Source organism: Colobus angolensis, unplaced genomic scaffold (assembly GCF_000951035.1).
Source record: "Colobus angolensis palliatus isolate OR3802 unplaced genomic scaffold, Cang.pa_1.0 Scaffold18, whole genome shotgun sequence".
NCBI classification, from domain to species: domain Eukaryota; kingdom Metazoa; phylum Chordata; class Mammalia; order Primates; family Cercopithecidae; genus Colobus; species Colobus angolensis.
The window spans coordinates 7,190,310-7,212,913 of record NW_012114932.1 but is presented as its reverse complement, the minus strand read 5'-3'; the positions used below and the strand labels follow the sequence as shown (position 1 = coordinate 7,212,913).

At 44.9% G+C, this 22,604-nt stretch overlaps 1 protein-coding gene across 1 annotated transcript in view; it reads left to right on the top strand.

Moving 5' to 3' along the window:
- The first annotated feature begins 214 nt into the window (after positions 1–214).
- The window catches only part of ANKRD29 (ankyrin repeat domain 29), a 50,477-nt gene continuing 28,087 nt past the window's right edge, over positions 215–22,604 (top strand). Inside the window, exons 1-6 of the mRNA XM_011939328.1 lie at positions 215–279; positions 1,541–1,676; positions 4,455–4,553; positions 11,836–11,934; positions 16,984–17,082; positions 21,386–21,484. Of these exons, the coding sequence (XP_011794718.1) occupies positions 215–279; positions 1,541–1,676; positions 4,455–4,553; positions 11,836–11,934; positions 16,984–17,082; positions 21,386–21,484 (597 nt within the window). The remainder of the gene's footprint in view (positions 280–1,540; positions 1,677–4,454; positions 4,554–11,835; positions 11,935–16,983; positions 17,083–21,385; positions 21,485–22,604) is intronic.

Genomic DNA, 22,604 nt, shown 5'->3' with positions numbered 1-22,604 from the left:
TGTTGGGTACAATATCAGGCAAAAATCAGCATCATTTAATACTATCAACTTCAAGGCAGGTACTGTGATCTCCATCTAAGCAAGAGGAAACGGAGACTCCCAAGGGCCAACTTACTTTTCCAGGACTGGGGTGAGCTGTCTGGTCCCAAAGCCAGTTCCTCCCTTTCATGGACTGTTCTCTACAAACTCGTATCAATTATTTTAGAGAAGAAGAATGTACTGCAATCAGCTCTGCTACCCATTTGGAAGACCTGTTTTCTACTTCCATGCTTTCCATAGGTAGGGCTCCAAAATTAACTTTGTAGCTTTAAAATAACCCAGCAGGCCCAGTGCGGTGGCTCACGCCTATAATCCCAGCACTTTGGGAGGCCGAGGCGGGTAGATTGCTTGAGCCCAGGAGTTCGAGACCAGCCTGGGCAACATAACGAGAACCTGTCTACAAAAAAATAAAATAATTAGCTGGTCGTGGTGGCATGTGCCTGTGGTCTCAGCTACTCAGGATTCTGAGGTGGGAGGATAGCTTGAGCCTGAGAGGTCAAGGCTACAGTGAGTCATAACTATGTCACTGCACTCCAGCCTGGGCAACAGAGTGAGTCCCTGTCTCAAACAAACAAAGTGATCCAACAGTGGAATGAAGGATCCATATGAGGACATGTAATGGCATTATTTGCCCCAAGTTCCTTGCTCTCAACACAAACCTCTGGCAAGTTCCAGCTGAAGCAAAGAAAATTAGATGGAGGGCCGGCATGGTGGCTCATGCCTGTATTCCCAGCACTTTGGGAGGCCGAGGCAGGAGGATCACGAGGTCAAGAGATCAAGACCATCCTGGCCAACATGGTGAAACCCTGTCTCTACTAAAAATACAAAAATTAGTTGAGCATGGTGGCTCATGCCTATAGTCCCAGCTACTCAGGAGGCTGAGGCAGGAGAATCGCTTGAACCCAGGAGGGGGAGGTTGCAGTGAGCCAAGATTGCGCCACTGCACTCCAGCCTGGCAACGGGAGCGAGAGTCTGTCTCAAAAACAAAACAAACAAACAAAAAAAGAAAATTAGAGGGAAAGTGAAACATTCACACAGGTAGATGGAATCAGAAAGCATTGAGGGCTTAGGAAAAGGGCAGGTAAACTCCTTTGAGAAGTCAGAATTGGGAGAAATTTTGCCCCACTTAGAGATGAAGAAAGATTTGGAATGTTTCCGGAAGGAAATAGCATTTGAGCAGAGCCTTGGCCTTGAAGGATGGAGGAAAATTCATGTCAAGCAAAAAGGAAACTGGGTGAATCAAAACACAACAGAGGCAGGAAAGTGAGAACATTAGTGGGAAATAGGTTATTAATAGTGCTGGATTATCAACAACACTGCTCTTCATATCCATATGGTGGCTCAGGTGTCTGGAATCCAACAGAGTTCATTCTGTTATTACAGTCGTCTATTGCTGGAGGAGCAATCTTTCAAATGATGCTACGCATCTGGATGCTCTCCTTTCTGAACGTTATTATCTGTGTGCTTAGAAGCAGTCATGTTAACTGACATCAATTTTAAGATCCTGTTTCATTTTGTTCTTGCAGAAGGAAACTCCACTTGCCAACGCTGCATTCTGGGCAGCCAGGAGAGGAAACCTGGCGCTGCTGAAGCTGCTGTTGAACAGCGGCCGGGTGGACGTGGACTGCAGAGATAGCGTACGATGGTTCGGTAGATGCGTGCCCAGCATGTACCACTGCCCTCGGCGGGCAGAGGAGCACCTCAGGAATACATTTCCCTTTACGACGCTGATTTGCTTGGTCATGTGTTTGCTTGCTTTATCCTTTTTAAAACATCCAAGGTACTGTGGTGAACTTAAAAACATGCTGAGGGCAGTCAGAAAGAAAAGGAAACAATTAAAGGCATAAAACAGAAGGCAACCACAATAGGGAAAGAGGCACTTCACTGGGAATCAGAATTGGCAGATTACAAGAAGAAAAGCCTGTTTAGTGAACGAATTCAAGCCAACCACTTTCATGAAAAGATGGAGATAATTTAGAGCACAAGTGGGCTGCCATGGATGTGGGCGTTATGTTTCTTCTACAAGGATGAGAAAACAAAAATTGAAGCCTCCCCCCAGGCTTTTATCCTTTCATTACCTCTTGCAAACATAAATACACTAATTGGCAATTTAAAAGGGGAAACAAAAATAGATACTGCTGCCCACCGGCAGGTACCACTTAGAGAGCCTTTCCATCCCCAGCTAGAGGCAATCATTTTCCTATCCTCAGCAAGACTTCTCATCTCTGGGGACCAAGAGGACCTCCAGTGAGGAAAGGGAACAAGCAGTGATGTTTTGATTTTAGGATTTGAATAAAAATGTTTCAAAGGAGTTTTGTTTTCCTAAAAACAGGGTGTGCCATTTCCAGCTTTTATTGTACAAATCTGGTTCAGTGAAATCCACCACCAGCCCAAAAGTGAAATAGCAGTTTGCCCCAGTTGGCCCCGTTGGGGCATCAGGGCAGGATATCTTTGGTTATACCTCCAGACCCACTCCACACCCTTCTCGCTCTTAGTCCCACAGTCTGAACTGTATGTACTGCTTCAGCAGACTCACTTCCCTCTGGCCTCCAGTGGTGTTTGGCCCCTAGGAGCATCTGTAGGAGTCAGAGAGTGGGAGGAAAGGGATGTCAGGGAGCCCAGCGCCCTCCCTATTTCTGTCTGGCAGCAGCGCCCCGCTGTTCTCTGCATCCTGGGAGCCGCTCCCTTGCCCTGGCACCTTCAGGCTTTGGCTGGTCATGGACTCCCAATGTTACTAAATCCCAGTACTGTGCTGTTCTTTCTGGATGCCCTATGCTCAAGCCTCAGCTTACTAGTCTCTTTATTCCACTTTCTTCCAATTATCCCAATTTGAATGTACCATCTGTTCCTTGCCAGAACTCGGGCTGTTGTCAGGTCTTGGGCATCTGTGAACTGGCCATCTCGGTCTTATTTGGGTTTTGCGGGATTGGTTCCTACACCACAGTGGGGAAACCACAGGGCAGAAACACCAGTTGTCACTGTGGCCAACATGGCGAAACCCCACCTCTACTAAAAATAAAAAAATTAGCCGGGCGTGGTGGCAGGCACCTGTAATCCCAGCTACTCAGGAGGCTGAGGCAAGAGAATCGCTTGAACCTGGGAGGCGGAGGTTGTAGTGAGCCAAGATCATGCCATCGCACTCCAGCCTAGGAGACAAGAGCGAGACTTCATCTCAAAAAAAAGAAATACCGTAGAGCACCACTAAGAAGCCATTAGCTTTTCATTACTTTGTTACTTTACCTGTACTTTTTACATAAAGCCAACAAGACTTTCGCAAAACTAGCATGGCCATTGGCAGAAGTCAACAAAAGCCAGATGACAGCCTAACATTGAATTATCATAATGTTATTTTAATATCTGACACTTACTGAACTAATATCTACCATTACTATGTTAACCATATTGCCTGACTTATCTCATTCACTAATTTAATCAGGCGGATACTTTTATTATTCCCCCATATTTCAGAAGAAGAGAATGAGACTGAAGGGTTACATGATGTGCCCAAGATCATACTGTCAGTGACTACTCAGCAATACTGCCTTCCTACAAAATCCCATAGATGAAAATAACATGAAGCCTCCAAAATTCGCTTAATTACCCTATACCTAATAAGCCTCCCCTGTGTGCAGAGCCATCTGTCTCTCTCATCGTCCACTTCTGAGCGGCAGGTTGCTGAATATGCAGAGGTGGTAGCTAAGAATTTCAAGGGCTTGAAAACAACTGTAAGTCAAACTGCAAATGCCCACTTCAGTTAGAAGGGTCCATATCACTTGGTACACCTCAAGTCCTTGAATCTTAAAGCTGGGACAGACTCTGGTGATCGTCCCATCCAAACTCTCATTTTAAAAAATGAAATAAATGAGTCCAAGTAATTGTAAGCAAATTGCCCGGGTTACACTGTTGGTCAGTGACAGCCACCTGGGTTTAGCCCCCACAGCTCCTGACTCTCAGCTCTCTAGTCTCTCATTTCACCTGGTGCCATACATCTACCTAAATCATTTTGAAGATGAAGACTTTTAAATACAGAAAATCAGATGGTACCATTTAATTTTTCTTTTGCATTAATAGCAATGTTTTGGCTCAGGAATCATTTAACAGGAATCATAAAATGAGAGCGTTATATCATCGCTGCCTTAAAATGCAATAACTATGGTTCATTTGGACTGTGCTTCTGAAGGTAATGGAAGTAAGTGAATTTTTAGATTGAAAATTCCAACCTCAGCAATTTGTCGCTTTGCTTTTTCCCATCTAGGCTGCATGATGAGATTATTCATGAGCACTTTGATCACTGCAGGGAATTTTGCCCTTGGGTGTGTTCTGAGTGGAGCTGACGTCTCTGCAGCATCTTTTCTGGGACCCTTCTCTCTGACATAGCAGTGGCCTAACTGTTCATCTGTCTCTCCTCCATCCAGCACGGCACCACACTCCTGATGGTTGCTGCCTACGCTGGCCACATAGACTGTGTGAGGGAACTGGTTCTGCAAGGAGCAGACATCAATCTCCAGAGAGAGGTAGGTCAGGCTTTGTACTTGAAGAAAAATGACCAGGCTCAGAGATCTGAAGTTTTCATAACAGTGAACTGGTATGGGGGACAAGAGCCATCATTGCTTTTCTCCCACATTAAAGCCCATTGAAGAGTTTATTGTGCCTACAATGAGGTCCAGCAACATACTAGCAGTTATAATGCATTTGAGCATAGCTTGTCGGGCACATCTGAGGTAACCAAACCTCTTACCACCTACCTATAAACACTCACACTTTTTTTTTTTTTTTTTTTTGTCAAGCTTAAATCAGTTCTTTATTCCTCCCTTGGGATGAGATACTGTAGGATTTATAGCATTTTCATATAGATCATTATATATTTAGAAGAGTTGAGTCACCAGCGTATTTGTAATGAGGCTCACTTGCTAGGATGTCTCAATCATCCTCCCCAAACCATGTTTGCAAAGGACTACTCTGTAACTGGCCATGAATTAAATAAGCTCTCCTGAAAAAAGCCATATGGGTCAACGCTGGACAAAAATGTGAGCCTGTTCCCACACTTCATTCGAAGACAATCTTGGGAGTTTGATCTTGCTTGAGGATACATTCTTGGTCTAATCTAGAGAAGCAGAAGGGAGGCTGGACTTTTTTTCTTTCTTCTTCTTTTTTTTTTTTTTTTTTTAAAGATGGAGTCTTGCTCTGTGGCCCAAGCTGGAGTGCAATGGCGCAATCTCGGCTCATGCAACCTCCGCCTCCCGAGTTCAAGCGATTCTCCTGCCTCAGCCTCCCGAGTAGCTGGGACTACAGGTGTGTGCCACCACACCAGGCTAATTTTCTGTATTCTTAGTAGAGATGGGGTTTCACCATGGTGGCCAAGATAGTCTCGATCTCCTGACCTCGTGATCCACCCACCTCAGCCTCCCAAAGTGGTGGGATTGCCTAGGCCAGGACATTTTAACATACTTTGGGGCTCATTTCTGAGAAGGCTCCATCCATGTATTTCCAAGCTGACGTAGGACCTGTTAACTAATCTTTGTGGAGACACACGCTCAGGTCGTCCCTAGAGTGCATCTGACCTCTCAGTTCACAGTGACTCAGACCTGAGATGGGCTTCCTAGGCAAGTCCAGAGTGAACCACTTGGTTTTCCTCAGTCCAGCCTTATTTTATCCCAGGTCCTGCCTTGCAACATTTTAGAAAGACAATTCACCATCCAAACTTCCATCAAGCCAGTATATCGTATATCTCATTCTTCCAGCCTGGACCGTCACCTCTGAGTGGAGCAAATTAAGACACGTTAGGTCTCAGGACTGTCTCAAGAGTTCCAGGTGTAACATGCACATGGGCAACATAGCAAGACCCCATCTCTACAAAAAAATTTAAAAATTTAGCCAGACATGGTGGTCCACACCTATAGTACCAGTTACTTGAGATGCTGAGGTTAGAGGCTCATTTAAGCCCAGAAGTTACAGGCTGCAGTGAGCCATGATTGCACTACTGCATTCCAGCATGGGCGACGCAACGAGACCCTGACTCAAAAATAGAGTTCCAAGGCACATCTGGATGTCCTTCCCACCACCCGTCTGGGTGTTGGAGGCCTTGGCTGTGGACCATGAAAGAGTGACGTGCAGAATCTGGGTCTGGGTCTCTGTAGCCCTGGATCAACAGGCCTGGTCTATTGAGAGGAATAGTATAAAGAGACTACAGCAAATGTAGTCTTCTCACAAACAGATTCTTTAGTGCAATTTCCGTAACACTAGATCGTTGTTTTAGGCCGTTTTCACTTCAGCACTTAATTTTCCTGTGGGTTGAAAGTATCTGGACCCCTTTAGAATTATAGTTTAAAATTACTTTAATCTTTTTATTTTTCCTCTCTGCTTTATGGTTTTTGTTTATTACAACTTTAAAGACAGATTTTCTCTAATAAAAACAAGATGGTCCAGATCTGGTTTACGTTAAAAACTTTATCCTGAAGAACAAATTCAACATGCATAAAAATCTCTCTGAAACAACCGAAAAAAGCAGCTAGAAGAAGAGAGAAGTATTTGATATCTAGCCAGTCTATGGTTTCTGTGGTTTCATATTTATCCATTTGGTTCCAGTTGCTCAACTAATCTTGGAGATGAAAACTCTGGTAGCACTGAGAACAAAAGCCTTTGAAGATTTACCAAAGTGTACTCAGCTTAATGGTAACTTGTGCGGCTCAAATGATGGTGCTGTGTAAGTTCCTGGCAGTCCCTGAACTTCCTGAGACTGTGTCAGTCTAGAGCAAGAGTGCTGCCAAGCCAAAGGCAGACCCCAGCCTCCTGTACCAGTTTTGGAAGCTGAAAGAGCGCCTTGCAGTGCTTTGAAACTTACTCCTATGGCAGACTTCTGCCTTCATCCATTGTTAATCTACTTTGCAATATCAGAATATTTGTCTCCTGAAAAACTACCTGCCACTCTTCGTAGGTCAGGTCTCTAGATACACAGAGCTTGCTAGAGAGACAAACTGGAAGCTAATGTTCCTGAAACACTATTGCTTTAAAGAACCCACAATTGGCTGATGATACCTCTCAGGCATAGGAGCTGCAAATGCAGTTGGCATGAAGCCTGAAGTAAGGCACTCATATTTAAAACTTTTATTCACATTCCAGACTAAGGTCTAGGTCCTATTGTCTATGGATTGCTGCATTGAGGTACCGAATGATTGATAGTAGTGTGTATGTTCTAAAATCCACTCAAACTGCTCTAATAATGATTTATGTAATTAGTGTGTCAAGAAAGCTTATTGAAAAACAAATTCTCTTACTAAGGAAACAACTTCCAGAAAAGACCTTTGGTAGTCTCTACAATTTAATGTCTGATGAGAAAGTGAGAGTTTTCCTATTCTAGCCAAGTTTCTTCCTCTAGAACTATTGATTTCCTAAGGTTTCTGGAACCCAGCATCCTCAACTGTAACAAAGCAGTGGGAGGATGCTTCCCATTTATTTCTGTGGGAACCAAGGAGAAAATCACACCTGCATTGCAGGCAGAAAAGCCCTGTGAATGGTCGCAATGCCTGTGCCTTCCTGGGGCAGAGTCTGGCTGAGGGCACAGCCTGACGTGGGTTATATCTATCTGGGAAGGTGTTACATGTTCTCCCTCAGTGGTGGTGTTATCAGCACCCTAGATTCTTGTAATCTCACAGGATAGAAGTCAAGAGAGATTGTCAGATGGCAAAGAGAAAGTTTATTTAGCGTGTGCATAAGGGAACCAGGTTCCCTTATAGAAAGGAAAAGGGTTGGCTGCTCCCCAGGAGAAGTCTGTGGGTTTGTTTTATAGGGCCTTTTTAAAGGGAAGGGTTTAGCTGGGGCATGTATAGGAGGGTTTCTGTAGCACTTGCACAGTAGCTCAATATGCTTTTTTATGTATCGCATGTAAGATTAGCATTTTAAATCCCTACCTTCAGGTGTGATTTTTAGCATTAAGATAAGGAAGTGGTGACTATAAGTTGAAGTTTAAGTCTAACTGTGCATGCAGGGCTCCAGGAAGTCCCTACCCACCTAAAGTGAGAATTGTGGTTGGTCTTTTGTTGCTGATTGGCTGTCACAGGATCCTTAGGGTGTCCCTTTGCCAGCAGGAAATCTCCATGTCTGGCAGCGCCTTCTGCCTGAGTGTTGCTCAGGCCCGTTGGGCTCATTCTGCCCACTTGGCCTAGCAGGCCGCAGTTCACCCTACCAACCCAGATCCCACACCTGCCAAAGGCAAGCCAGGTGTATGAGCAAGCATGGGGTCCAGCCACTGCACACAACCAGGCATGCCAGCTGTGGTGAGGCAGGCAGCTCCAGGGACTGGCACAGGCACCAGCTCTGTGTGAGGCTGCGGCTGGACCAGGTGTACCGCAGGTGGCTTCCACTGCAGGCACCAGGGAATGTAGTGGTGCCTGGAAGCTTGGAGATGCCAGAAACTGCAGAACCCCAAAGAGGGTATCATAGCCCTGTCTCAGGGAGCCCCTAGGTCTGGGCTCCCCAAAGGGCCACAGCTCTTCTCTCCTCATCACCTGCAATGTGGCAAGCAGAAGGCATGTTTCAGCCCTGTTTGTGTTATAAACAGGGTCATTCAGCAGGTCCCAAATTCTTGTCCCACATCCAAGAAGAATGAGGTATGCAAACAACTGGAGGGTGAACAAAGTGGAGAGGAGCTTCATTGCGTGACAGAACAGCTCCCAGGAGACCCGAAGTGGGTGATTCCTTTCTGCAGCCAGGTTGTTCTAACAAGTGTTCAGCTCTCAGTGGGGAGGAGACCCATAGTGGGTAGCTCCCTTCCACAGGCAGGTCATCCTGACTATTTGAGGAGACCCAAAATTGATAGCTCCTCCCACAGCTGGTATTCCTGACATCTGTGTCCAGCTCTCTGCAGAGAGGAGACTCACAGTGTGTAGCTCCTTCCTGTAGCTGGTAGTCCTGACCTATGTGTCCAGCTCTCAGTGGACAGGAGACTCACAGTGGGTAGATCCTTCCAGCAGCTGGTAGTCTGGACATCTTTTTGCATCTGGCTGAGTCAGAGATTTTTATGGGCTCCGAAAGGAGGGAGTGTGTGCTGATTGGTCCATGGGAGACCATGGGTAGGAACGTGTCTGCCTTCCACCATCAACATGCCATCCACAGCACCCAGGCTGTTCCTGCCAAGGGGCGCCGACAGGCCCACACCTAGCTGCCCTCAGCCTCCGGCCTCCCTCCTGTGCTTGTCAGCACCCGAAGTCTGGAGGGGGCCAAGGTCGGGGCAAGGCTGGCATGTCAGCACCACCTCAAGCACGCACACCTCAAGCACGTACTTGCCTAGCCAGGTCATGACAGACAGCACCCAGGCTCGGCTACAACTTTGCTCCACACCGGAGTAGGTGCTGGGAGTGGGGAGAGGCCAGGGAGCAGGAGCAGGCACTTCCAAGCCTGTGGGGGGTAATGGGGGCTTCCCAGGCCCAGAGAGCACAGGGATGTCCAGAACTGGAGCTGCAGCTGGGCATGACTCTCTCACCCATCAACTCAGTAGGGGACAGGGCTCCCACCTGCTTCCAGCTCCCGCTGGACCTGAGGAGCGTGCAGCCCCAGCCATACCTCCCCCGTGGCAGCCTGCATCTTCACAGCTGCTGCTCCAGACAGGCGGCCGCTGCGATCAGTGAGATGTTAGGCAAGCTACAGCTTGAGTAAGGGGCTTTTTTTTTTTTCTAGACCACATTTAAAAACAGGCAAACAAGTGGGTGGATCCTGCCTGTCTCAGTGGGTCTTATTGTCCCCACTCCCATCCCACACATGCATGCGCACACACACATATTCACAGAGACACCCAGGCCCTTAGGAACAAGTTTGAAGCATGATCACTAGCTTATAGGCCATGCTGTCCTCAGCTTTTCACACGTGAGCCAGACCTACCACCTTAACAGCTTTGGGTAAACTATGGAAAAGGGGGTTTCTTTTCACTGTGTCTGGTAAGGTGTAGTATTAGCTTTGTCCCAAGCTCCGAGCTCAGAAGTGAAGAGTACCTTTATAGGAAAAATGTATGTTGCCCACAGGAATGGTTCATGATTTTGCTCATATTACGCAGTGGTTTGGGTACCAATCTTTGAGTAGGCTTGTAAAAGTAGATAGGAAGGGAGGATGCTAAAAACCGTCTCAGAATATCATGATCAGTTTACATTTTAGAATCAGGCTGTTTCTTGTTATTATGTCCCATTTTGAGAAATGTTTTGAGCTCATTTTGACTCTGGGCTTGAAATTGGAGAAGTTTGTGGGTGAATTACTTGTTTTCCTTCTTGTACAAGTAGTCTTCCACTCTGGGGGCACTAAACGTTGTAATTTGAATTCTTCCCTGTATTAATGAATGCTAGTGTTTACCAAACACTATACCAAATATCTCGAGTTTCCAAGGGCTGCTGTGACAAATTAACACAAACTGGGTGGCTTCGAATATCAGGAATTTATTCTCTCAGATCTGGAGGCCAGAAGTCCAAAATCAAGGTGTGGGCTGTGCCACACTGCCCCTGGAGGCTCCTGCGGGGATTCCCTTCCTTGCCTCCTCCAGCCCCTGGTGGCGGTCAGCACTCTCTCCTCATGGCCACAGCTCTCCAGTCTCTGCCTGTGTGGTCACATTGCCTTCTCTCTGGGTCAAATATCCCTCTGCCTCACTTGAAAAAAAAATGTTATTGTTTTCTGTTGTGGTAAAATACACATAATGTAAACTGAAACCCTTAGCCATTTTTAAGTGTACAGTTCAGTCTTATTAAATGCATTCATAATGTTGTACAACCAGCATCACCATCCATCTATCTCTATAACTCTTTTCATTTTGTAGAACTACACAACTCTATATCCATTAATAATAACTTCCTATACTCCCCTTCCCCCAGCCCCTGGCAACCAGCATCCTACTTTCTGGTTCTATGACTCTGACAACTTCAGATATCACAGTAGGCTGAGTGCAGTGGCTCATGCCTGTAATCCCAGCACTTTGGGAGGCCAAGGTGGGCAGCTCACTTGAAGCCAGGACTTTGAGACCAGCCTGATCAACATAGTGAAACCCTGTTTCTACTAAAAATACCAAAAAAAACCAGCCAGGTGTGGGGGTGCATGCCTGTAATCCCAGCTACTTGGGAGGCTGAGGCATGAGAATCACTTGAACCTGGGAGGTAGAGGTTGCAGTGAGCCGAGATGGCGCCACTGCACTCCAACCTGGGTGACAGAGCAAGACTCTGTCTCAAAACAAAAAAACAAAACAAAAAGATATCACAGTAGAATCATATAGTTGTTGGCCTTTTGTGACTAGTTTATTTCACTTAGCATAATGTCGTCAAGACTCATCGATTTTGTAGCATGTCAGAATTTCCTTTCTTTTTAGGTAAATAATAGTCCATTGTATGGATACATCACATTTTGCTTGTCCGTTCATCCATAGATGGACACTTTGGTGGCTTCCACATTTTAGCTATTGTGAGTAGTGCCTCTGCCTCACTGTTAGGACACTTGTCATTAGATTTAAGGCCCACCCAGATAACCCAGGACAAGCTCGTCTCAAAATCCATAACTTAATCACTTCTTTTGCCATGGAAAATAATATTCACAAGTTTTAGGATGGGGACAGATCTTTTGAGGAGCCACCATTCATCCCATTTCACTAAGAATAAAGTTTTGCTTTCCTTATGTCACTTCTCTGACCAAAAAATAAGAATCTATTCAAATTTAGCCCCTTCCTAGGCTAGGTTTCTATGCAAGGATGTTGTTTTGTTTTCTTTGCAGATGTTCAAATCAAATGTAATATAACCAAATGTCTTTCAAAACTAGCCTCTCCCTCTCTCCCAGTCAGGTACAACTGCCCTATTCTTTGCCGCCCAGCAAGGCCATAATGATGTTGTGAGATTTCTCTTTGGATTTGGAGCATCCACTGAATTTAGGACCAAAGTAAGATAACCTTCTGGATTTTGTATTATGTTGAAGAATTTCAGCAGCCATGAGTATTGCTTTTCTCCTCATCTATGGTACGAATTTGTGTTTCCCTTTTTACAAGATTCTCAAACCTAAGTAAGTGGATTTCCTCAAGGTTCCTTGTAATGGTTCGGGGTAGCTCTAAGGGTTCCATTCAAAACATTACATTTTTACTCTGGGCTCACAATTGGAAAATTGTATGGGGAATAACTTCTATCCTTTCCTGAACTGATACCTTTCTACTGTAGAACACTAAATTTTATAACCAGGAGCAGTGGCTTTCTAACTTTCCCTGTTTCCATGTTCTTTTTCCCACTTAAGATTAATTCTGATACTGTGATAGGAATTGTTGGAGTATTAATCTGATCCTACTAGATCTGAGACATTTCTAAAGAGGGTGGTTTAGCAGGCAGCTTACTTTCATGAGCTATCCTCACTGAAATACATAATACATAGCTACAGTTTATATAGTTGGGCAACTATATAGTGGTTCTTCCTTTAAAGAAGTAATTGGCCAGGCGCGGTGGCTCACGTCTGTAATCCCAACAATTTGGGAGGCCGAGGCAGGGGGATCACGAGGTCAGGAGTTCGAGACCAGCCTGACCAACATGGTGAAACCCTGTCTCTACTAAAAATACAAAAAAAAAAAATTAGCCAGTCATGGTGGCTCACGCCTGTAATCCCAGCTACTCAGGAGGCTGAGGCAGGAGAATTACTTGAACTCGGGAGGCAGAGGTTGCAGTGAGCCAAGATCACACCACTGCACTCCGGCCTGGGCAACAGAGTGAGACTCCGTCTCAAAAAAAAAAAAGTAATTGATTTTCATTTTTGACATATATAAGAAAGCTGAGAATGTAGAAAGATTAGTTTCATGTTCACAGTATGATTTTACATGATAATATTTTGTAGTAGCAGAATTTGAACTTCCATAAGATTTTGTAATTGTCAGCTCATTTCTAGCCTAATTATAATTTTTAAATTCCTGAAAATTTGCACAAGTTGGAAACTTTTAGGTTTTCTTAGTTAATCCTTTTTGTGGACTATTTAGATATCAAGGGAGTTTCCAGTGAGATTTCTTTTCTGTTAAAATGGTAACTACTGGAGCTGGCCAAGGTGGCTCACACCTATAATCCCAGCACTTTGGGAAACTGAGGCAGGAGGATAGTTTGAGCTCAGGCGTTCAAGACCAGCCTGGGCAACAAAGCTAGCCCTCATCTCTATTAAAAAAAAAAAAAAAGAATTCACTGGGCATGGTGGCACATGCCTATAGTCCCAGCTATTTGGGAGACTGAGGCAGGCAGATCACTTGAGCCCGAGGGGTCAAGGCAGCAGTGAGCCGTGATCATGCCACTGCACTCTAGCCTAGGTCACAGAGCAAGACCCTGTCTCAAAAAAATTAAATCAGTTAATAAAATTCTAACCATTAAGTAGATGTAAGTTCATATAAGGCTTTGTCTTTTCTGAAACCTTCTGTTGTACCATGTATATGCCTCCAACTTACTGAGTATAACATACAGTAATACTATATATATATATACACACACATTATTATTTTATTTTCTATTGTAAAAGTGATGTAACTAAAAATAGAAAGTAAAGTCCTATGAACCTAAATATCAACTGTTTGAACTAAGGTCAAAGTGATCATGAGTGACCATATGGCTGCTTCAGTCTTCTTGGTTAACGAGCGAATACTGGCCTAAAGCCTTTGTACATGAGCCAGTTTGTACTATCTCAGAAATCCATGGAACATGGAACTCAGGATGAGCAATTCCACAGGTTTCCATTAGGTCAGCTGCAGGAATCAAGAGCTTTCCATGGGAAGAAGGGAGGGCTGAGAGGCTTTCAGTTTTAAATGATCCTGTCATCAAAACTTTGCTTCAACAACTGTTCTCACTGTTACTAAATCTATATGCCCCAAAACTGTGTTTTATAAAATATAAGAGGCTGGGCATGGTGGCTCACATCTAGCACTTTGGGAGGCTGAGGCAGGCAGATCGCTTGAGCCCAGGAGTTCAAGACCAGCCTGGGCAACATGATGAAACCCCATCTTTACCAAAAATACAAAAATTAGTTAGGCATGGTGGCATGTGTCTGTAGTCCCAGCTACTTGGGAAGCTGAGATGAGAGGATCACTTGAGCCTGGAAGGTCAAGGCTGCAGTGAGTCATGATTGCGCCACTGTACTCCAGCCTGGGTGATAGCGTGAAACCCTGTCTCAAAAAAAATTTTTTTTAATTAAATAAAAGATGCCAGGTGTGATGGCTCACACCTGTAATCCCAGCACTTTGGAAGGCCAAGGTGAAAGGATTGCTTGAGACCAGGGGTTGGAGACCAGCCTGGACAATGTAGCAAGATCCTATCTCTATAAAACATTTTTTTAAAAATTAGTCAGGTATTGTGATGCCAGCTACTCAGGAGGCTGAGGTGGGAGGATTGCTTTAGCCCAGGAGTTCCAGATCAGCTTGGGCCACATAGCAAGACCCCATCTGTAAAAAAGTAAAAAGTATTTTAAAAGCTGGCACAGGGACATACACCTGTAGTCCCAGCTACTCAAGAGGCTAGGGCAGGAAGATCGCTTGCGCCCAAAAGTTCAAGGCTGCAGTGAGCCATGATTGTACCACTGTAGCCATGATTGTACCACTGCAGCCAGCCTGGGCGACAGAGCAGGACCCTGACATACATACATACATACAAAAATAATAGCAGTTCATCTATGAGAATCATCATATTTTATCTTTTCTATTACTTTATTAGGCAGGAAAATGTATTACTTTATCAGCTAGGAAAATTGACAGGACAAAACTTAGAAATGGTGCTTATTCCTTCTGTTACGTAATTTTGTGATGCCTCCTCACTACCACCATCTACCCCCAGCCTCAGCCCTCAGTCTCCCTCCTCTCCATTCCCCACTCTTCAAAGCCCATCTCAAGCACCCTCCCCCACCACAGAGCCTGCCTCTGGGGAGGCCCTACCCAGCCACACGCAGCCTGCAGCCTTATAGGATGTTACCCGCCTATGAACTCCAGACCTTTTATAGCAGTGTTTCTCCACATGAGGCCCACCTGCCACCTGCCTACATAATCAACCCACATGACTGGTCAAAAGGCAGATTTCTGGATCTCACCCCAGTCCTACTGAAGGTGGAGCTGAGGGTGGGGCTCTATGAGTAGGTATTTTGAACAAACACCTTATTCCCAAATTTAGAAACTACAATATCTTATATTTATGATTCATATTTTAGAACCAGATTATGTGTTTTTGAATTACTTATAATTAGCTCAGATGTCCAGTTCAAAGAGCCAGACAGCTCAACAACGCTAGATGGGAAAAGAGAATGCCTTAGCTATAGCACCTGACGAAAACCATTAAGGGTTTTACTTGACCACAAACTCAATGAGTCAGCAGTATGATGTGGTTGGTAGAAAAGCTCTTTCTAATTTAGGCTGCAGAGATAAAAGTAGAGTAGAGGGAACACAGGAATATCCCATTCCACATTAGAGCACGTGTACTTTATAGTGCTCCGCTTAGTTGCTTTCTTTTTTTTTTACTTTGTTTGTTTGTTTTGACACAGTGTCTCACCCTGTCACCCAGGTTGGGGTGCAGTGGTATGATCTTGACTCACTGCAACCTCCACTTCCCAGGCTCAATCGATCCTCTGACCTCAGCCTCCCAAGTTGCTGGGACTACAGGTGCACACCATCACGCCCTGGCTAATTTTTGTACTATCTGTGGAGATGGAGTTTTGCCATGTTGCTCAGGCTTCTGCTTTGTTTTTAGGGCCTCACTTTTAAAGAGACCTGGACAAATTGGCACATGTTAAAAGGAAAACACTAAGTAGGATAGTGAGAGACACGCAGAATGTGCCATAGCTATCCACTCTTTTAATGGACTCAGGTCTTGTCCCATGAGGGCAGTGGCCCCAGAGGGTTACCCCATAAACACTCCTTAATCTCAGTGGTCTGCCACTGGGTTACGTCACAGGGAGAAGATGGTGTTTGCCCGGAAAGTCTCTGGCCAGAAGCCCTGGGAGGCTTTCCTGATGATTCCAAGAACTGACAAGACTTGGTACAGACTTTCTGTTCTGTGTTTCTCATATTGAGAAGCAAATAGATGATTCTGCATTTGGCATAGGAATTCTCTAAGTTAATTCATAATAAATAACTTGGTCAAATAACTGTAATACATCTCTAGCAAGCCACCCACATATACAACATAATCATGTCCTTAGGATGAACTCTGCCATAATTATAAAGAAAAAGTAAAAGGGATAAAAGAGGGAAAGTAGGCCAGACACGGTGGCTCATGCCTATAATCCCAGCACTTTGGGAGGCTGAGGCAGGCAGATCATTTGAGGTCAGGAGTTCAAGACCAGCCTGGCCAACATAGTGAAACCCCATCTCTACTAAAAATACAAAAATTAGCTGGGCGTGGTGGCGCACAGGCAGGAGGATTGCTTGAGTCCAAGAGTTCGAGATCAGCCTGGGCAACATAGCAAGACCCTGTCTCTACTATAAATTTTTTAAAAAAATAACTGGATGTGGTGATGTACCCCTGTAGTCCCAACAACTCAGGAGGCTGAGGTGGAAGGATCGCTTGAGCTGAGGAGGTTGACGCTGCGTTGAGCTGTGGTTGTACTACTACACTGCAGGTCTGGGTAACAGAGGGAGACCCTGTCTCAAAAAAAAAAAAAAAAAGAGAGAGAGCGAGACAGACAAGGTCTTGCTATGTTTCCAGGGCTGGTCTTGAACTCCTGGGACAGTAGTCCCAGCTACTCGGGAGGCTGAGGCAAGAGAATTGCTTGAACCCAGGAGGCAGAGATTGCAGTAAACTGAGATCGCACCATTGCACTCCAGCCTGGATGACAGAGCAAGACTCCTTCTCAAAAAAAAAAAAGAGAGGGAAAGTGAGTTTGTTATTATCTTTGGGAAAACTCTTCCTAAATTCTATGTATGTGAGAAGCATCTGCTTGGTGAAATGTGTGCCTGCGCCACCTCTAATGTGTTTATGTTTTCCATGTCCATAGGACGGGGGCACCGCCCTGTTGGCTGCCAGTCAGTACGGGCACATGCAGGTGGTGGAGACCTTGCTGAAGCACGGAGCAAACATCCATGACCAACTTTATGTGAGTGCATTTCAGGGGGACATTAGGACATTTCTCATCACACACAAAATTGCAGTCTAAATTCAGATGCCAGAAATGCCAACTTCAAAAATATTGTAGTGGACAGTGGGACTTTGGTCTGAGTCAAGAGAAAAATATGTAGCGGACCAGATGGGCTTTTTTAAAATATAGAAATCATGTATTGGCCGGGCACGGTGGCTCACGCCTGTAATCCCAGCATTTTGGGAGGCCAAGGTGGGTGGATCACAAGGTCAGAAGTTCGAGACCAGCTTGGCCAACGTGGTGAAACCCCAGCTCTACTAAAAATACAAAAATTAGCTGGGGATGGTGGCAGGTGCCTGTAATCCCAGCTACTCAGGAGGCTGAGGCAGGAGAATCGCTTGACCCAGGAGGTGAAGGTTGCAGTGAGCTGAGATCACACTACTGCACTCCAGCCTAGGCGACATAGCAAGACTCTGTCTCCCGCCACAAAAAAAGAAACATTTATCTTATTTACCCATCTTTGTTCTCCCTTTTAAATCTGTTTGTTGTGCAGATGAAACATTTCATGTACCTATGCAATTAAGACCTTCAAAAATCATGTGATACTTATTCGTACCATGACAAACCACAAAACCCAGCATATAGACTTTGCTGAAAACCAAAATATACAAAATTTTTCTAAATGTGCTCATTGGATATAAAGAATATACTGTTGTATTTGTGAGGAAGGGCACAAAGGGGAGAAATCTAAGGTATTTGGAAGAAAAGTGAGGTTGGATGGATGAAGACCTCTGTGAAATATATGCATGCCATTGACCTGTGAAAGGCATCCACTGCTAGTGCGGGTCTGTTTGCAGCTAACTGTCAATTAGTACATCACCCAAGGGCCTTTCAATTGACTGTTACTATAATGCCACAGGATTTATGGCAAACATTACTCCAGTTTTGTAGGAAAAAACAGAATATAGGGAGATGAATAGACTTGACAGTCTCATGGTGAAGCGTGGAAAAATTCCTACTTCCAATGATCTAGGAACTATATTTTAGGCTATCCTACAGCCAGGCATTTAACCCTTATGCCTGGGGCACTGTACTTTCATAGACGTGTAATGAGATGTGTAGGTGTGAACTTTTCCATTTGAACACCCTTTCCAGAGTTGACATGGTTAACCCTGACAAATCACAGGCCTCTTTGAAATTCATAGCAGCTAGCCTCACCCTCTGCACTTCAAAATCTGTAACACTCTTTGAGCCTGCAACATCACCAGTAGAATGATTGAATTACTTGATAATGATCTAAAGAAGCAATTCTCAACTCTGGCTGCTCGTTTAGAATTATCTGGGGAGGTTTAAAAAAATACCAATTTTGAGGCCCACCCCAGACCAACAAAACTGGAGTCTCTGAAGGCACAGCTTGGGCAACAGGTGTTTCTCACATGTAGCCACCCTAAGAAGCACAGGTCCAAAGGTTAGATATGTCTTTGGCTATATATAGGTAAAGTATATCTGAGAATGTGTAGTTTTTATATATATATATATATACATTGAATAGGAAAAGCCAAAGTGTTTGGAAAAGAAGAGCCCCTTTCCATAGTAATTTCATCTCTGTTTTAAGGTGACTCAAGAAATTTCATGCATTATAACTTCCATTTTATGTTAAGACTTTTACCTTTACCCAAACAATCTAAATGTTTTGCAGAACTGAAACTTGGAATGCATAGTGAAAAATTCAATGCATGGGTAGTTCATCTTGGAAAATTCCTGAGAGTTTAAAAAAAAAATTAAAAAAACAAAAAAAGAAAAAGAAAATTCCTGAGAGTTTTCAGCAGACTTTCTGAAAATTTTATCCCCATATAAAACATCTGCTTGAAAATCTGTACAGGCTGATTAATTTCTTAATGATTGCCTGGAGGGCAGTTTGGCAGCTCAGCTGACACCCACTGGAAATCCAGGACCCTCCACGTGACACACGTGGCTGGACTTGCAGGGAAACGTGTGTCATATTTTTGCTTGAGGTTAGTGTTCCCAATGGGAGGTGTGGTAATTAGCTGGGTTCTAGGTGTTTTCCTCTAGGGTGTGCTCTGGTTTTCCACTGTGGTCTGAAAACAATGCAGCTCACCCTGCGCTGTGAATGTTATCGGGCTGAAGGGAGCATCCAGGGAAAATGCATGCTCTCAGCTGCTCCGCACATCTGCCGGAAGCACCAGTGATACATGTACAAGAAAACAGAAATGCCCAGAAGGCACAGATACTCAGTTAAGAAGAAAACTAGGCCGGGCGCGTTGGCTCAAGCCTGTAATCCCAGCACTTTGTGAGGCCCAGACGGGCGGATCACGAGGTCAGGAGATCGAGACCATCCTGGCTAACCCGGTGAAACCCCGTCTCTACTAAAAAATACAAAAAACAGCCGGGCGAGGTGGCGGGCGCCTGTAGTCCCAGCTACTTGGGAGGCTGAGGCAGGAGAATGGCGTAAACCCAGGAGGCGGAGCTTGCAGTGAGCTGAGATCCAGCCACTGCACTCCAGCCTGGGTGGCAGAGCGAGACTCCATCTCAAAAAAAAAAAAAAAAAGAAAACTAAAGAGCACTGGAAAAGGGACACTTGCTCTGGGCTTTATGCAGGAGTGCTTTTTTGTGTTTATAGGTGTTGTTGGTGTCTACTGGGCTGGCAGAGAAACACTTTGTGGAGATGGTTTCTAGGGCAGTTTCATTGAAAACATCTTCCGGGGTTCTTTTGTGTTTTGTTTTGTTTTGTCTTGTTTTGTTTTAGAGACAGGGCATCTGGGTGTGGTGGCTTATGCCTGTAATCCTAGTGCTTTGAGGCAGGAGGATTGCTTGAGCCCAAGAGTTCGAGACCAGCCTGGGCAACAGAGCAAGACCCTGTCTCTACTAGAATTTTTTTAAAAAAATTAACTGGATGTGGCGATGCACGCCTGTAGTCCCAACAACTCAGGAGGCTGAGGTAGAAGGATCGCTTGAGCTGAGGAGGTTGATGCTGCATTGAGCTGTGGTCGCACCACTACACTCCAGGTCTAGGTGACAAAGGGAGACCCTGTCTCAGAAAAAAAAAGAGAGAGAGAGAGAGAGAGAGAAGGTCTTGCTATGTTTCCAGGGCTGGTCTTGAACTCCTGGACTCAAGCAATCCCCCTGCCTCAGCCTCTTGAGTAGTTGGGACCACAGGTGCCTCCCACCGTACCCAGCTGCATATTGTATCTTAATTCTTGCAGAACTCTCATGTTGGGGAACAAGGATAAGGGGACAAGAAAGAGAAAAGGGTAGGAAAGATCTGATTAGAAGGACACCTTTTACTCTCAATTCTTTTTTTTTTTTTTTTTTGAGACAGGGTCTCACTTTGTTCCCTAGGCTTGGAGTGCAATGACACAAACATGGCTCACTGTAACTTCAACTTCCCAGGCTCAAGTGATCCTCCTGCCTCAGTGCCCCCAAGTAGCTGGGACTATAAGCACATGCCACCTTGCCCAGCTAATTAAAACAATTTTTTTGTAGAAATTCACAAATACATTAAAAAGAAATTTTTAAAAAATGAGGTTTGGGGGATTTGTATATCTATCATTTGGCTCTTCATTGACAAAAAGGTGGAAACCTACAAAGAGATGGAGATGGAAACATATTAAATGTGTATATTTTAAATCTATTTTATTTTATTTTATTTATTTTGAGACAGAGTCTCACTCTGTTGCCCAGGCTGGAATGCAGTGACACAATCTTGGCTCACTGTAACCTCCACCTCCTGGGTTCAAGAGATTCTTCTGCCTCAGCCTCCCGAGTATCTTGGATTACAGGTATGCGGCACTACATCTGGCTAATTTTTGTATTTTTATTTGTTTTTTGAGGAGGAGTTTTGCCCTTTGGTCCAGGCTGGAGTGAAGTGGTGCGATCTCAGCTCACTACAACCTGTGCCTCTGGGTTCAAGCGATTCTCCTGCCTCAGCCTTCAGAGTAGCTGGGATTATAGGTGCCCGCCACCATGCCTGGCTAATTTTTTCTATTTTTAGTAGAGATGGGGTTTCGCCCTGTTGGCCAGGCTGGTCTCGAACTCCTGACATCAGATGATCCACCTGCCTCGGCTTCCCAAAGTGCTAGGATTACAGGCGTGAGCCGCCATGCCCAGCCTAATTTTTGTGTTTTTAGCAGAGATGGGATTTCACTATGTTGGCCAGGCTGGTCTCCATCTCCTGGATTCATCTACCTCGGCCTCCCAAAGTGCTGGGATTACAGGCATGAGCCACTGCGCCTGCCCTAATTTCTTTTAAAATAAATGTGAAAGATAATGTTTTTAATGCTTTTAATTTGTTCTCTCTCAGGATGGAGCCACTGCCCTCTTCCTAGCTGCCCAAGGTGGTTACTTGGATGTTATTCGATTACTGCTGGCTTCAGGAGCAAAAGTCAACCAGCCAAGGCAGGTAATGTCCACTGTTGACATTTGCCCAAGCACATGGAGCATGGGGCAGGGAGGGCTGGGTGTCCCCTGGCAGCACATATCTGAGATAACCAGTAAGCTCAAGGCATCCTTTAAACCTTTCTGCTTCTGTGATGAAAAGTGAATCTTTGAGTAGGGTATCTCCTGTTCTATGCTCTGAGCTGACCTGAAAGCCTATGAAACCAAGCTGACATCACAGTTCAGTACTTTCAAAACTTAAGTGTTTGATGTCTGAGGTCAAGTACACACTCTGCCACCTCCTGTGCAAACACTGATCTAATGAGTGCAGGCTGGCCTGGGACATAGGTAAACAGATGTGGGTCAGGTAGCCTGGCCCCTGCTGATAATGCTGCCTCACTACCTGCCCACCAGTTCTTCCACCAAGCCAAAGAGGAGCCCATGCCATTGGAATCATTAGGAGGTTCTGCACCTTCATCTCTCACAATTATTATACTGTTGAGCCTTCATTTACCAACAGCAAGCTAACATCTAGCAAGTCAATTAACTGATATTAAAAGAACATAAGTGTAGGCTGGGAGCTGTGGCTCATGCCTATAATCCCAGCACTCTGGGAGGCCGAGGCAGGAGGATCACTTGAGGCCAGGAGTTTCAAGCCAGCCTGGCCGACATGGTGAAACCCCGTCTCTACTAAAAATGCAAAAATCTATTAGCCAAGCGTGGTGGCACATGCCTGTAATCCCAACTACTTGGGAGGATGAGGCAGGAGAATCACTTGAACCTGGGAGGCAGAGGTTGCAATGAGCCGAGATCACAGCACTGCATTCCAGTCTTGGCAATAGAACAAGACTCTGTCTCAAAAAAAAAAGAGTAATAATTTTAAAAAAGAACAGAAATGCAGGATTATACAGGTAGCACTTTATAAACAGTGAAGAACCTTCCAAATGTACAGTATTATAATTAGCTTCTCTTGTGTAGGTACTATTTTTGTCCAGATTAACTATTTTTTTTTTTTTTTTTGAGACAGAGTCTTGCTCTGTCGTCCAGGATGGAGTGTGGTGGCACGATCTTGACCCATTGCAACCTTCGCCTCCTGGGTTCAAGCGATTCTTGTGCCTCAGCCTCCCAAATAGCTAGGATTATAG